At 36.8% G+C, this 16,326-nt stretch overlaps 1 protein-coding gene and 1 pseudogene across 1 annotated transcript; one reads left to right on the top strand and one right to left on the bottom strand.

Annotated features, from left to right (window-relative positions):
• Positions 1-359: 359 nt before the first annotated feature.
• LOC120107249 lies at positions 360-7,502 on the bottom strand (annotated as a pseudogene).
• Positions 7,503-14,828: 7,326 nt separating this feature from the next.
• LOC120107257 lies at positions 14,829-15,485 on the top strand. The gene has a single exon (XM_039120467.1). It carries the CDS (start codon positions 14,976-14,978, stop codon positions 15,483-15,485), a length of 510 nt encoding a protein of 169 aa, XP_038976395.1. The 5' UTR covers positions 14,829-14,975.
• Positions 15,486-16,326: the final 841 nt, after the last annotated feature.

Genomic DNA, 16,326 nt, shown 5'->3' with positions numbered 1-16,326 from the left:
TTCCACCTTCAATGCCTCTCTTTTCAGCTTTCACTGCCTACCAATATGATTAATTAAATAAAAATCTTAAGCTCTGAATAGCTCCAGTTTTTAGACATTATACAAGATTATATCTGAAATCAAAGCATGGAACTGAAAAGAACCTCATCCGGACTACGAATGAACCCAATAAGAAATTTTACAAGCAGACACCAGTTCTATCCAGAGTTCTTCCGAAGCCAGCAGATATCATGGAAAAATCCCAATGAAAACACAACTGAACAATTTTAATGGTCCATACATTAAAATTTCAGCGAATCACTGTTCTGAAAGTGATAAAGAAGCATACAGGAAGCGAAATAGGATAGCTGCATCTGTGTTCATGAATTATGACTCTTGTTCTCCTGCACTGGCTGGTGCCTCATTCCCCATCTTCTCTGCTCAGTTTCAAGTTGGCTGTAGTTCCCCTTCTCCTTAAACAGTCGAATGTGGTGGTGCTTGCAGTACAGCCTTCCCTCATGAGCAATGTAATTTGAAGGGCTAACCACACATCCTCCATGAGTGCATTTGAAGCAGCTCTTGTGATATGCAGTCCCATTAACTGTAACCTGTAAAACAATGTTGAAAAGGAATGTGGAAGTTTTTTGAGAATTGTTTAGTTTACATGTGTGAGACATATGACCATTCTCAAAGATGCATCTTGTCGTTACAGAGATCAATTTTTTTGATAGTATGGCAAATGTTTCGATGTATTTCATGCTTGCAAGTAACCCAACCAATCGATCGTTCTTATGTATTTTGGAATTTAAATCATGATGTACAACATAGATTTCAAATTCAATAGCCCATTATATATTCTAACACCATGAAATTGGCATGAGAAAATCAAATCCATGGTTGGCAATCTAAGTTGATGTATGCAGAATATGTGCCAGTGTGTGCACAGATTTGCTAGCACAATGACTTGGAAACTGAAAGAAACTATTAGAACGAAAGCTCTTACCCTCTCAATGGGATACACAGTCTTCTTGCATCCAATACACTTCTCTCTGGTCCCTGCAAATGCACTTGAGACTTTGCTGGCTGCTGGGTTCTGTGCAGTGTAGTCCAAGACAGATTAGCAGCACCCACAACATAATATAGGGACAATATATTCTCAAGGGGAAAAAAAAAGGAAACAAGAACTTTTAAAGATATCTACATGCAAGCACTCAGTCTAGATTTAGGGATAAGGTTAAGAAATTTGTCAACTCAAAGGTGACTGCTTCCCACAAATCATCAAAGTTTTAAGGGAAGCACGAAAGGGTCTTGAAGGACTAGTTTATAGGTTTTATAGTGTTCTCATGGCTCTGTCTAGAAATGCCTTTAGATGGATTATTATACCTCAGTAATAGCAGGTTTTTCTGGTTTGACAATCTTCGGAGTCCCTGAAAGAGGGTGATTGAAGACAATTTTGAGTATCAGAATCGAAAGGAGTATGTTGGAGGGAATGAGTGGAAGAGTGATTACCTTCAAAGCTCTTGTCCAGGCTGCCAGTCATCTTGAAGAGTTGATCAAAGTGAGGCCTGCAATACAAGACTCCCTCAAACGAGTTATAATTTCCCAGCTGCAAGAAGAAACTGTCAGTGGAGGTGACAGCCAGCAGCACAAACAGGTGTTTGCTTCATAGTTTGTTTAAATCTTGAATTTTAATAATGGAAGAGATTATTTGTGCATTTTTGGTTATGCCTCTTTTGTAGGTGCATGTGATAGCATTTCTCTGTTAATGAAGTCCCCAAGCAAGCATTTCTCTGTTGAAATTTATAAAAAACAAAACAGATCTAAATCTTCTTCCTATGAAAAAGTGGGAAAAGGGGAGAGTGAAAATGCTGTAGAATATTTGGTTTTGACATATGATTTTGTATCAATTTGAAGCTGATCTCATAATCTGTTGAAAAATTGAAGGTTCAAACCTTTAACAGGTGATTTATGCTATTAGCTTGATCTCTACCATCTCCAATGGAATAAGAGTACATGAAAATTTTGTAACAAGAAATGAGATTTCACAATAGACAAAAACTGAGACATTGTTTTCCCAGCATCATACAGATGAATTGAATGGAGTAAATATTAAAACAATCCGAGCAAAAGGAACATAAATAAAGACATAGATTACAAACCACATATCCATCATCATTTAATAAGAGGGATCAGAATTACAAATATTATTGTCAGCATATTTTTCTTCAGCAGAAACAGAGGGGGGAAAGAAGAAATTTTCAGTTACAACAGAGAAGAGCTTTTCTAAACATTCCATGCTTGAACAGAGACTGCATTGAGAAATGTAGGTAGCCAAAGACATTATTAATCAAATGAGACTAATAGCATTCAAAACTTAAAAGAGATCAAATAACAGTCCACCAGAGGAAGAAACAATTCCATAACAATTATAATAGATATTAAGAGATGGATAAATAGAGAGGCAGAGAGAGAGAGAGAGAGAGAGAGAGAGAGAGGGTACCTTCAGAGTCCCCTTGCAGTGGTGGCATTTAAACATGCCTTGTGGTAGACTCGGCTGTCAGCGGTGAGCTTGTCCACCAGGTAGACCGTCTTGCTGCAGGCCGTGCATTTCGTCTGTGTCCTTGGAATGCCATTGCTCTTCTTTGCTTTGTCCTTTCGGAGCCTTCTCAATGGATCATCTATAATAGAAGAAGACACCGGAAGGGATGCCCCTCTGAGCCCTCTCTTCTCCTATCCTTCTACCACCACATATTCTATCACCTTGATACTTTATTTATATTGCTGGCCTTTCTTTACCCCTCCACGAAGCCCAAGGACAAGCCAGCTGGAATGGGATACGGGGAATGGGATGACAAGAAGGCAGGGGAAAAAGGATGCTGATACAATGATGTGTGTGTGCGCGCATATGTATGTACGTATGTATGTATGTATGTATGTATGTATGTATATATATATATATGTATGTATGTATGTATATATGTATATATATATGTGTGTGTGTGTAAATATATATGGTGTGTGTATGTATGAGTATGTATATTGGAGAGAGACAGAGAGAGGTGTCTCTGAGTTTATCTCGCTGGTGAAGTTGGTTGGTTATTCAGAGCCCCATCTAGGCGGTCTAAGATAGTAGTTTCTCATTTGGAGTCTCTTCTCCCTGCAATTCGATGTCAAGTCACTCAACTATATTCCATCATTTATGTTGCTTCATTATGCGGCACAAGTCATGATGCAAATACAAAGAGACTGATGGGAATACAACGCACCAATTGAGTGATTTTTTTGGCTAACATTTTCAGTTTGCTAGAGCATTTTTGTTATTCTTTGTGTAGCAACCAAACTTTATCCAAGAAGATTAGTCAAAAATATTTTTTAAATTTTTTAGTTTTATATAAGTACCTAACATATTTTTTTAGTAAATGATCGACGTGAGACTAAATACATATTCGCATGGATCCTTACATATGTTTCTCATTTAATTTCAGATGTTCTCATCAGGCTAAGAGTTCAAATCCATTTAAATCTAATCATAAAACATCAATATTAATGACTCGTGTTGTAGTGTCTCTAAACCCACATAGTTATAATATCATTTGCAACAATTAGGACCTCATCCAAAAAGACTAATCGAAAATATTTTTTTAGATTTTTAAACCTATATAAATAATCAAATTTTTATGTCTAGACTCTCTCTCATCTCTCTCTCTCTCTATGTATATGTTAAAAGGACAACTATTTGGAGAAGGGAACACTTTAAACAGGATTATGACAGTCTATTCAATATTAAAGGACAACCACTTTGGGGAGCAACACTGCCAAGGCCACTTGATCATCCAACAGGAGTGTCAAAGGCATGGGTCATCATTGAAATGCCTGAGATGCAAGGCAGATGAAATGTCATCAGCACATGCTGTTTACTGAAGAAATTTAAGGCAGGGTATGCAACTAACAGTGATTTAGGCAATCAAGTAGTCTTACAAGCATTTTGGACTTACTAGCATTTGGGATCATATATGTTTGTTTTATGGCAAGACATCAAGCAAGGTGCATTAAATATCTAGGTATAAGAAGGTGAATGATATATTAACTACATTGAAAATGGGAATCTTTCGGTTGATGCAATCAAGAGTAAGAAGGCATATGATTTTCTCCAATCAAGAGTAAGGAGAGAAGCAAAGAAAGGGGGGAAAAAGCTATAGAAAAACCAGCATATTAGGGATAGCACACTCAGATTTGACTGTAGAAAGAAAAATGGCAAGGCTTCATATAATTGACTAGGATATTAGGGGATAACACATTCTAATTATGGTCATAGGTATGATCGTCTCGATAATCTGGTGTGGTGCTTTGCTCCTTAAAATGGGATGTCCTAATTAGCTAGGTATGTACCCATTCAAGGATGTTGACAAGCTCCATCAGATGGTGAAGAAATGGATTTAGCAATGCTACCCTCTAAAGTTACCTTCACCCTTCTGGTTGCAGTCAAGTTGCTCTCATGGAGTCATGAAATTCAAGCTTCTCTATTCTATTTTCCAGATGTAATCAACATTCTTTGTATTATCATTCCTAGGATACACTGTCCACAAATATAGTCAGTAGTAAGTAAGGGTGGCAATTTTATGATCCGATCCATCAATCCGGCACGCGAACGACCCTCTTAAATAAGTTTGGGTTTTGATATAAATGAATTTTGGTCATCAACAGGTCAACCCATCTAAATCTATTTATTAACTTGATTGGATTAGATTTAGACTTTTGATCCGTTTTAATACGTTTTGACTTGTTTAATAATTAGGTCGATCATTATCTAACCCATTTAACCTATTTAAAATATGTTTGAGACTTGCTTAATCTATTTCTGACTCATTTAACACGATCCACTTGACCTGTTTAAATCAATTTAACTCGTTTAACCTGACTTGATCTATTTAATAAATGGATAATGTGAGTCGGATCGGATTATATGTTCAATAAACAAATCGAATTCATATATGAAATTTTAACTCATTTAATAAATAGATCGGGTTCGAGTTGATAAATGTTTGACGGATTTATATTTGATCCGACCTGACCCGATTGTGATCCTTAGTAGTAAGATAGAATGAAATACTATTAGTTGAAAAATATCAATAGTGATGCTGACAATTCATATTTAATCATAATTCACAATGTTCAATATCATACTAGGCATCAAATGAACGAATTTTGATGATGAGTTACTAAGATGTGTGTCTTGTAGTTGTAAATATTTATGACCATTAATTATAGCCCACAAAATTTTCTTCTAATAATATATCAGATCATGATAGATCATGTAGGTTCTCAATTTGTGTAGTGCACATTGGACTTTCTAGCATCCTAATTCTACTGTTGAAATCGATTTTGTTTCGAAATGTCAATGCAAATTGACTAGCAAAACATTTGCTTCTTTTTTTGAGAAATATGAAATCTTTGCTCAAGCTCTTAAAGTCTTTGAGAAATTTTGATGATGAGTAAACTGACTATATCTTTAGGGTTTTTTTTTCTCATGTTGTTAACTAGAATTCAATGCAGATGTTCCACCATATATGTAAAATCAATAGATTTAGACTAAAAGTTTTTTCTAACACAAATTCTTTACCCACATAAAAATAATTATTCAGATCAATTAATTTAACCAATATGGTTATAGTCAAATGATTGGTGCTGCCTCATATTGAGGCGAATCCACTTTTGATTGGTCCATCGCTAAAACTAAACTCTCTAAAACACATATATTTTTATAGATTCACAAGAGGAGCCGTTTAGCTAGTACACTTATTGTATTGACCTAATGGTCTCAATGTGGTCTATAGGCTGATGAAAATTGGAATAACTTACAAGTATACATTAACATTAGTAAAAGAAATGCTTATTCTCTAGAAATAACATCTTTTATAAGATAATAAGTATATTTCTCTACTTAGCTGACTAATGCCTCATGAGCCCCTAGCCAGCAGAAAAGGACCAGACAAACAGAACTACTCGATATGATGGATGTCACTTTAACGCCCATGGAGGGTTGCTGCTGCCAAAATGCTGATCACATATTAAATTGTTAAAGATGAGATTTTATTCTTAAAAAAAATGGAAAAAGAAGAACAAATAGTTAAAAAATGTATATATATATATATATATATATATATATATATATATATATATATAGAGAGAGAGAGAGAGAGAGGAGAGAGAGAGAGAGAACAACACAGGAAAAGAAAAGAAAAGAAAATAGAATTTTTTTCTCATATTTCGTTAAAGTAAAAATAAATTACAAAAAAAAGTCAATGTAATATATGGTAGCATTTGGTTATCCAAATAAAAGGTGATCCTAAAAAAATCTCTATCGTCATTTGATCTTGATGATATAAGATCACCATGTTTGGCATGTTATGTTCCAGTAATTAAAGATCCCTGCGTATCCATAAGTAAGTTGTTTGGTATTCCATAAGAAAACAACATTACTGGTCATATTATTCCAAAACTACTCATTATATATTTCATCAAATATATTAAATCATATATTAAAATTAATTATTATTATAAAATTAATATTTTAATACTAATATTTATTTTGATTCAGAAAGTAACGCAAATAGAAGCAATATATTAAATAATTTCATAATATAATTATAAATTATGATGGTATATTTTTATTATAATTTAAAATTATAATTTAATAATAATATGATATATTATAATATAATATATATCATAAATACAATATATGTAAAATTAATATAATATAATATAATATATATGGATATAATATATTAAATATATCAGTATATTCTTTTTTTTACTGGACTGAAAGGCAACTTTTATCTTGAAATTTTAGTTCAAGATTACTGTATTGGGATGATATCAGATACCCGACCTCAAGGATGGGTTTCCATCATCGGGTTAAGCGGTGATTTGTGGAGTGGAGATGATCTGAGTGCGACAAATACGGTAATCTTATTATCTCTACTCACATCATCTTTGATCTTAAAATGATGACTCCTTGCTCTTTCTACGTGTTTTAGTTCTCTCGAATCACATATGTATCTACTTGCCAACTCTCTCAACTGTGTGACAGATGCGTGCCTTGGGTAATTGGCTCTTATTTCAAACCTTTCCCCTTGAAGTCTTTAACATTTGCCCCACTGGATTTCTTGCTTCGTTGCTCTTCAGAAGATGCTTCAAACCTTCTACCTCTGGAAGAATCTTTACTCCAAATAGATGATTGAAGGTCATCTCCAGATTGGAATTCCTTACCCAGCTTGGTTCCTCTACAAAACTCCTAGTGCTGAATGCTCATATGATATATTTGGGGATTCTATGTAAATTTCTTCTCATTAGGAACTGTTTGGGATCCCACTATCCTCCTTACTTCTTCCATTCATTTTAAATTTTTTTTCTTTTGATTAATAAATCGGGGGAAGTATCTTACTTCCTCTATATTCACTCAAAAATATTTGCCCCCCGGCCATGACCTCGAGGTCCACGACAGCACGCAAGATGGCCATCCTTCCCATGGATTTCTACGGTGCAAGAAAGGAACCACCACTCCGAATGATGTCTCATATCTTCTCACCTGAATTGTGAGGACAACCCACGGGTTTAGCTTCAGTCCTACTCGAGTGACCACCATGATGAGATGAGAAGGGAAGTGGGCTCGGTTGGTACTTGGTGCATCTCATGGCCAGAATGTCTCTGCCCCACTGATCACCAAACGCCAGATACAGTGTCTAGATTTTTAGGCATTGTGTCCCAATATTCTTCTTTTTTTTTCTTTCTTATATTAATCTTGTCTTGGCTTTTGGTGAAATGCTTTCAAGCTATAATAACTAACAAGGTTTTTGAATGGACATCCTTTCTTTTACTTCTCCATCAAAAAGATAAACAAATTAAACGACAGTGATGACAATGATACAAGAATAACCAAGCAAGGCTTAGGCAAGCAGTCTTTTACTATCCTTTTGTCGACCCTTTCTTTTAATTGATTTAGGTCATTAAGCATGCAAGGAGATCCAATGCCTCTCATAGATCATATTGTCATCTGCCGACGGCAACTATTTGGAGCTCACAAGTAGTTGAAATCTGAACTAATGCCTTTTTCTAGTGATTTTCTTAAAATATTTATAAGTATCAGTTCTTTAGTTGTTGCAGAGTGTGGAACATTGGTTGGCATTAGATCTCTACAAATGTATCACAAATCTGTGCTAGTGAAAAAGTTTTCTAAGAGAAGGCCCTTCAAGTGAATGGCACTTACAAGACTTTATGTGTTCCCTTCAAGTTTTCTAGACCAAACCTGACGTTGCTGAAGGACCATAAGATACATCAACAAACCTGAGATAACGATTACAAGGGGACTAATATATAGTACGTTGTCTCTAGAATTCTATCTTCAAAAGGTGGCTTTGACCGCATGGGGAGGACTTCAAGACGGGCGTTTCACACCACTCTAGTGTAAATACATCAGGAAAAAAAATAAAAAAGAAGAAGTTCCGGAAAACCCTTGGCATTAGAGCAATCTACTGGAGTGATCGGCTATAAAAAAAGCTATTCAATCCACTGTCCCATTCACCTCTCAGTAATCTACTCCTTTGCACAAATTATGATAAATTTTGCTTCCAAGATGCACCCAATCTTGGAGTATGCCTCTCCCAATATACACTATGCAATTGTATGGTACTTCGAGACAAACCCAAGGTTTTTCACCTTCTAATAAAGCTTAAGATTCCAGCGGAGGGCCGCAGAGGATAATGCTCCCAAAATTAACATTTATTTTAGCCCGTCTACCCTGTGGTCGTGACATTGCCATCTTTTGCTACGTACTTGCAAATGAAATCATGCTCAATATAAGTATTTGTGTGTGTATTATATATGTATATATGAGAGAAAGAAAGAAATATATAAGTATGTATGCATATAAAGAAAGAAAGAAAAAAAGACTTGGCGAGGGGAGCATGACTCCCCAGGTCAAAAGAGAGAAGAGGAAAGGGGGCTTGGCTGCCGCCCAAGGTCCACGCTCCCAGTCTCCTCCCACCCTTGCTACCTACGCAAAGAAGAGAAAGCTTTGATTGGTTTTGTAGCTGGTTGTGCCCAAAAGTCCTCTTTGGACCAACAATAATGGGCCAAATAAGATGTATCCAGCTCCTTTCCACTCCCCAATCATGTCCATGCCCCCTAAGGTTGAAAGTGGACCACATAAGGATATATTTTTGTGATCGAATATATCTAGATATGGATGCAAATTTAAATATATAATTAATATCTATTTGTTTTATATTCGTCAAAAAAAAAAAGATGCGGGATATGCATGGATAATTATCAGATTCATGTTAGAGTATCTGGTTTTTATTTATAATTCTATTTAATCTCATATAGCTCATATAAACTTTTAAGAGAAATAAGTAACTATACCAACATATTATTTACTTTATTTTACCTTCCATAATGACATATTTTGATTTTTTTGGTCATATAATTTAACTATCAGAGTTTTATCCATATTCACACTTTCAACGTCCAATTTGTATGCTTATCAGTTTAAAACAAATATAGATATAAATTATTATATCTAATTAATATTTGTAACTATATTTGATTCACTAAATGAAAATCGATATGGATATGGACATACCAATGCCCAATCCATATCCAATACATTTGCAGCTCCAATGCCTTGGTAACTTAATTGCCGGTGTCTGAATCACATTAAATGAGGAACTGAATCTTAAACACAACACAACTTTGAGCTGTATGAATAGAACCAATATATCAATCTTTACTTTATTTTTTGTTTAAACATTAGATGAAACTTTTTGGTTTTTTTGAAATATCATATTTCAAAAATAATACACCAACAACTCCTTAATTCTGTTGCAAAGCAAAAGAAGTTTGGGTCCATAGAAGTCAGAATGGTGCAAGTCATGGTCTGATTAGTGCATCATACATTGATAGTTGGGTTGTGGGCAAAATTTGAATTCTTGTCCTAAGTTTCGGCTCTCATGGGAAAATTCCTCCACGAGAGAGGAGAAAAGTAAATGGACAAGAAGGTCACGGCACCAAGAACAATGGTCTGCCTGCCCAGATTTCTTTGGCTTTGGACACTGAACAGAAAATTCTTGGGAAAAGCCTCTGGATGAATAAATTGCTCCCTAAATTAAGCCAGTTTCCTCTGGGAAGTTGAGGTCTGCTGGTAACAAGCCAGCGCGGAAAGTAACACCTGACCGGGGACCATGTAATCACAATTTACAAACGGGTCATAAGCCTCGTTTAAACATCCTTATAGGTACCCAATATGCCTCCTTTAACTCCTGCCAACTTGAAAGTCCTCCTTTCCTCTCCTCCCACTTCACCATAGTCGTTGCCCCCACCTTTCTCTTGACCTTCCATCATTTTTTATTTTTTTTTTGGTGCAACGGCAGTTCACACCCTGCGGGTGTGGATGTGGCCAACAAAATCAGAAAATAACAAAGCAGATAAAGAGTTTGGCACTCTGTCACGTTGATCCATGCAAAGCCTCCAGAATGATGGGCCGCATAGGAAGCAACCCAGTCAGCTACACCATTCGCTTCCCTGAAATGTGGTGTGGCCTGATAGGCGACACACTCTTGCAGAAGTCTGTGAATGTCGACGAGCAATGGCCTACCCTCACCTGCACGACCCTGACCCCGGACCCAATCGATCATTGTCGCCAAATCTCCCTCAACAATAAGCCGGTCTGCATCTAATGTCCACCAGGCAAAGGATATATCCTTCCAGGCGGCTCTGAGCTTCCATCTCTCAATGGCCACTTTAGGGCTCTCATGGCTCTATGTCGCCTATGACTGCTTCATCCTTTTGCTACATGTCTTTCACTAATCTGGGCTGCTATTCCTCTTTCTCTGTGTTAGGAGTGGCAATCTGGTCAGGTCGGATCAAATACATGATTAATCAAAAAAATTTCAACCCAAACATGACCTATTCATTAAACAAGTCAAAAATTTAGATTTGAACCGGATCTATTTATTAATAGGTAACTCAAGCATAATCTTGAACGGGTAGGTTAAACAAGTTAAGAGGACTTTTAATGGATTTAATGGATTTAAATGGGTTAAATGAGATAAAAATATGTTAACTAGGTTTTACACGGGTTGAGCTAGTTGGGTTAAACGGGACAAAAATAAGTTAAGTAGGTTTTAAACGGATTAAACATATCTCAAATAGATGAAATAGGTCAAATCATGATTCGACCCAATTATTAAACAGGTCAAAATAGGTTAAACAGGTCAAAGATCTAAACCTAAACTTGATCCGATAAATAAATAACTCGAAACAGGTGGTCTCCTTTATGGTCCAAACAAATTTATATCAAACCTGAATTTGCTCAAAGAAGATTAGTTATGAGTTGAGTTGATAGATTGAGTCATAAAATTTTTATCCAAACTCCATGCAGCAGTGATGCCTAACTCCATCATCAGCAACCATTGTCATCTTCGATGTGTGCCCATGCTTTAAGAAAATATAAGATAAATAGAAAAATTGCGAAGCCTGCTAGTTTCTTGCACTAAAGTCGTTGATTCTCTCCACCCATCAATGATATTTTACTACTCCAATAAACTTGTTGCTCTCAAAGCCGGTAGCAACCTAGGACCTCATCCAAAATGGCTAGTCGGAAGGTATTATTTGGTTTTCTTGATCTTATATAAGTACCTAAGATCTACCCAGCGAATAACTGATGTGAGACTAAACACATGCCCGCATAGGTCCTCGCATACTCTCCTCGTTTAAGCCATGGCGTCTTCGTCAGACTAAGGGTTCAAATCCATTCAAATCTAATCACAAGTACCACGATTGGCCCATAGTCAGTCCCAACGGATTCGTGCTGTAGTATTCCCTAGTCCAAATAGGTTATGGGCTAGGTCCGCTCTGATATCATTTGTAATAACTCAAGACCTCACCTAAAATAGCTAGCCGAAAAGTATTGTTTGGGTTTCTTGATCCTGTATAAGTATCCAAAATCTATCCGACGAATAAACGATGTGGGACTAAACACACACCCGCATGGGTTCTCACATATCCTTGAGGACCCATCTGGCAAACATTTTATTCATGATTGATATAATAGATACTGTGCAACCTCTTAATTGTAGGTCATAGATTCAACACAATAACTTCTAAGCATGGATGCATGCATGTATGCAATATGAGGGTCGCCAAGGGTAAACACAAATTTGTCTTAATGGCTTAAATTGGCTGGTCTATTCAGATCATGTTTAATTTTTCCAATCCAGGGTATTAATCTGGCCAAGATACCAAATTTCTATCAGTTTCAAACATCCATTATACAATAAATGTATAAATCTTGATTTTTATTATCTTGACAAGATCAAAAGGATCACCAATCCTGCTATAGATTACTTTGATATTTTTGGTATGCAACATTGAAAGACAAATCACGCATCCAAGATTTCGTAAGCCATAACTTTTCATACGACGTATGATTCTTTTTTTAAAAATTGAATAACTTTTTGAGATTCATGATGTTACTTCCATGTTAAAAGGTAAGATGCATATAGTGATTAGGGGCATATGATAATGTTTGAGCCTTCAAATGGGCTGATCGAAGCAAAAGTTTTTTTTCTAAAAAATATTTGGAAATATCTCTCAATTCGAATAGAATTAAGCAAAGCGACTGAAGACAAAATTAATGTAAAAATCAAGATCTAGTTCTAAAAAGATTTTAATTTTTCATAATTATTTCCACTGGCTATGACTATTGCAAAAAATTGTAACTTCTAACTAGAAATGAAATACAACTGGGATTTTTTTTTTTGATACATGTACAAAGAATCCATCTCAGATTGATAACGACAGACATCACTAATATATATTGAAGCATTATGATCAATTGTATCATAGAATTAATGAAGAAAAATAGGACTTTCCCCCTACTTTCAAGATTTTCTTATTTCCTCTAATTTTTTAGAGGTCCAATTTTAGAAGGTTGAAGGAAATCTTTTTCTTCTCCCCAGTTAATCATCAGCCAATATAAACAATATACTTTAAAATATCAACTAATACTATGCCAGTATATTACTTGAGACTTTCCGAACTTTACTTTTATTATGTTAAAAAGTTAATTAAACACATTAAATTAATGTCTAAAAATATTAATTAGTTTTAGTTCTATTTTATTAGTCCAAGATTTCGATATCTCAATTTAGCCAAACATCAAAATATCTTGATTGTTTCGAAACTTTTTCGACATTTCCACAAAAGATAACTAAGATGTCCTTTCATTTTGGTGTTATTCACCCACCAAGATAGCCAATATTGCATTGTACTATTTTTTCAAGATCTTGTTCTAGTCACAACTCTTATTCTATTGGTTGGAAACTATAGATGCCATGGATAGGAGATATCTTGACTCCCAAGCTCCTCATAGTTTGGTTCAAATCCGGATAGGTTCGGTCCACCCGGTTCGCTTGCCGGCGTAATCAGACAGCGGGGAGGCCGCGCTCACGTGGCATACACGTATTAAATACTATTTAAAATCTCCATCACCTGATGACATACGGCTTCCAGAAGGTTGAAATGGGAACGCAAAAGGCCAAACCAAATCCATCACATGACGCATCACAACTTGACCCATCCACCGGAGGAAGCTAAGCTCTGCGTTTATCACGCGAACCTAGACTATTTTATGGATGACTTTTTGGCCACAAGTTTATAAACGGAATATCAATCTATCCATCTCATTAATGCATCATTATCTAACAATCAATGCAATGCTAATTATCTTTTTCCATGCAACATATGGTATGCCTTGAACCGGTCGATTTAGTACTATTTATAATTTTTTTTTGTTTTTTTAGTACATCGGCAACTCACACATAATGGATGTGAGTGTTGTTCAACGAGTCAGAAAGTAAAATAGACTGTAGGGGAGACAGAATAGAAGCTTGGTCCATCCAGATGAACTCGCCTGAATGATGAGCCGCATAAGAGGCCATCCAATCTGCTGCATTGTTAGCCTCTCTGTAACCATGAGTAGTCCGATGAAAAATGCATTCATCTGACAAACGGCGAATATTATGGAGCAGTCGTATTCTCTATTAGCACTCCCGAACCTTTGGATCCTCTCGATCGCCGTGGCGGAGTCTCCCTCAAGGATGATGCGGTCTGCCTCCAGCACTCGTCACACAAAGGACACTCCCTCCCATGCTGTTCTAATCTTGGTGTTGTCAATAGACTGATCGAAAAATGCCGACCTCCGACTGCCACTAATCTAGCTTGCTGATCTCTGATAGCTATAGATGGCTATTATGGTACATCAAATCGATGGATATAGATATAAAATTAATCTAAAGCTCATTTGCATTCTTTATCATTCAGCTGATCAATCCAAATACAAATGAATTACTCTATATATTTTTTTGGTTTTTTGAGAAAACTCTAGATTACACACACACACACATATACATATGATGATGAACTAATTTAAATTCTAATTTTATACGAAAAAACTTTAAAATTCTAAATGATAACATTTGGAACTTGATGGAATAAACTTTTAATTTTGTATTTGAAAAAAAAAAGTGTAACTACTAATAATACTCATGAAAAATCACGTGTTATTTACCTTGTGAGGATTAAAAGAAATTACAAGAAACTTAAATGAATAATCCCCATCTCATGACAAGGGAAACTAGTATGGTCTGAATTGATAGGATTTGCTTGGAGACCATTTCAAAGCCCAGATAAGGCTGGGGCCTCCTCCTAACACAGCGCCTGCAACCCCACCAGGTCAAACCTCAGGAAATATAGAAAAAGAAGCTTCTTTGAACTTGATATTTTTATCTCCATTGACTATTCACCTCCCTTCTTTGATCGAGTCTTCCGCAGACCAGAGATGGAAGGAATGAAGGAGAGCTCCTTAGGTTTATAAATCCCTCACAAACCATTTAGAACTTGGGATTTTCCCAAGGTTCATATGCCATAGCCAAACTATGTTCTGCGGGACTGGAAGCTTCAAACGGATCGACGGGGAGCCAGGGGCTCCAGGTTCAGCTCCGGGGTCGCCGAGGGGATCTAAGAGGAAGGGCAACAAGAATCCATACTCGACGAGGGGGCTCGACAAGTTCTCGACCGTGCTCGCCGAACTCGAGGCCAGGAGGAAGAAGATCATGGCAAAAGTTGGAACGGAGGGCGTCTCGATGGTGCGGTTCGTGTACTCGAACTCAGAAGACTGGATCCCAATCATTGTGAAGCTAAGAGAGGATGCGAAAGAAGAGAAAACAAAGCTGGATGATGCCAGGAAGCCGAAGGCGCTGCCGACGCCGCCGCCGTCGCCGCCGAGCCAGCCTACTTCAGAGGTCGTCAAGGAGTCGTCGCCTCCTCCGGTTGGATCGATCGACGGTAAGGAAGTTGCGAAGGAGGCGGAGCCAGTAACGGGGAGGAAGGTGAAGTGGTGCTTCACCTGGGGAGGTGGAGGCCTAGTTATTATTGGCCTTTGGTGATCGTGCTGATATTGGCTTGTTTGGTGATGTTTGGGAGGGTGTTTGCCATTTGTTGCACCTCCATATGGTATTTGGTACCCACCATGAACCGAGGGAGTGGGAATGTAAGGAGATCTGTGAAGAAGAAGGACTATGGGAGGAGGCCAAGTGATAAGAGATTGGGTAGTAGTTTGGGGGTGGCAACTTCTTCTCAGGCCAAGAATGTGGGTGGTGTGCAAGAGATGTCATCACCTAGAGCCCATAGAAATGGGAAGAGAGGGTGATGAACATAAAGGTTCTTCTTCTTGATCTTCTTCGGTTTTCGTTTTTTTTTCCTCTTTTTTGCCCTTTTCCCCTCTAATTAGCATGTTTATTTATGTAAATTATCTTGATCCATGTTGGGTTTGATAGGGGGCAATGTCTAGTTTTATGTTATCTTTAGGGGCTCAAAGCTCGATGCTGTTGGTTTTCTCTTCTTCTTCCCGACCAGGAACACTGTTGGATGCTTGTTCCCTTTTCATGCTTTGAATAATCAAGGAGTTTTTTTTTTTTTTTTTTCATTCAACTTTTGTGATTCAATGAAGAAAGGTCGATCATCCTTTCGGGGTTAATGTTTTGGTGGTCTGCCAAAAGCTCACATGATGGCAATGGTGAGATGGAATCTGACATCATGGTGGAGAGAAGGACGAGGAGATACCCTGACTTCCACTTAACGAATCTGATATTGGTGCTTATTGGCCGTTATTGAAAAGAGGTGCACTGCAGTTTTAGGCATTGGAACGGTAATTTAGCACTTGGTGATTAAGGACTCGTATGGTTAAAAAAAGTCAACTAAAAAATAAAAATATATTTAGTTAGAGTT

The sequence above is a fragment of the Phoenix dactylifera genome, unplaced genomic scaffold, assembly GCF_009389715.1.
Source record: "Phoenix dactylifera cultivar Barhee BC4 unplaced genomic scaffold, palm_55x_up_171113_PBpolish2nd_filt_p 000806F, whole genome shotgun sequence".
NCBI classification, from domain to species: Eukaryota; Viridiplantae; Streptophyta; class Magnoliopsida; order Arecales; family Arecaceae; genus Phoenix; species Phoenix dactylifera.
The sequence above is the reverse complement of the archived record's forward strand: the minus strand, read 5'-3'. Positions and strand labels throughout refer to the sequence as shown.

Bases quoted from the DNA above. Each gene is read 5' to 3' on its own strand.
- LOC120107257 (XM_039120467.1), top strand. From the start codon at position 14,976: ATGTTCTGCGGGACTGGAAGCTTCAAACGGATCGACGGGGAGCCAGGG.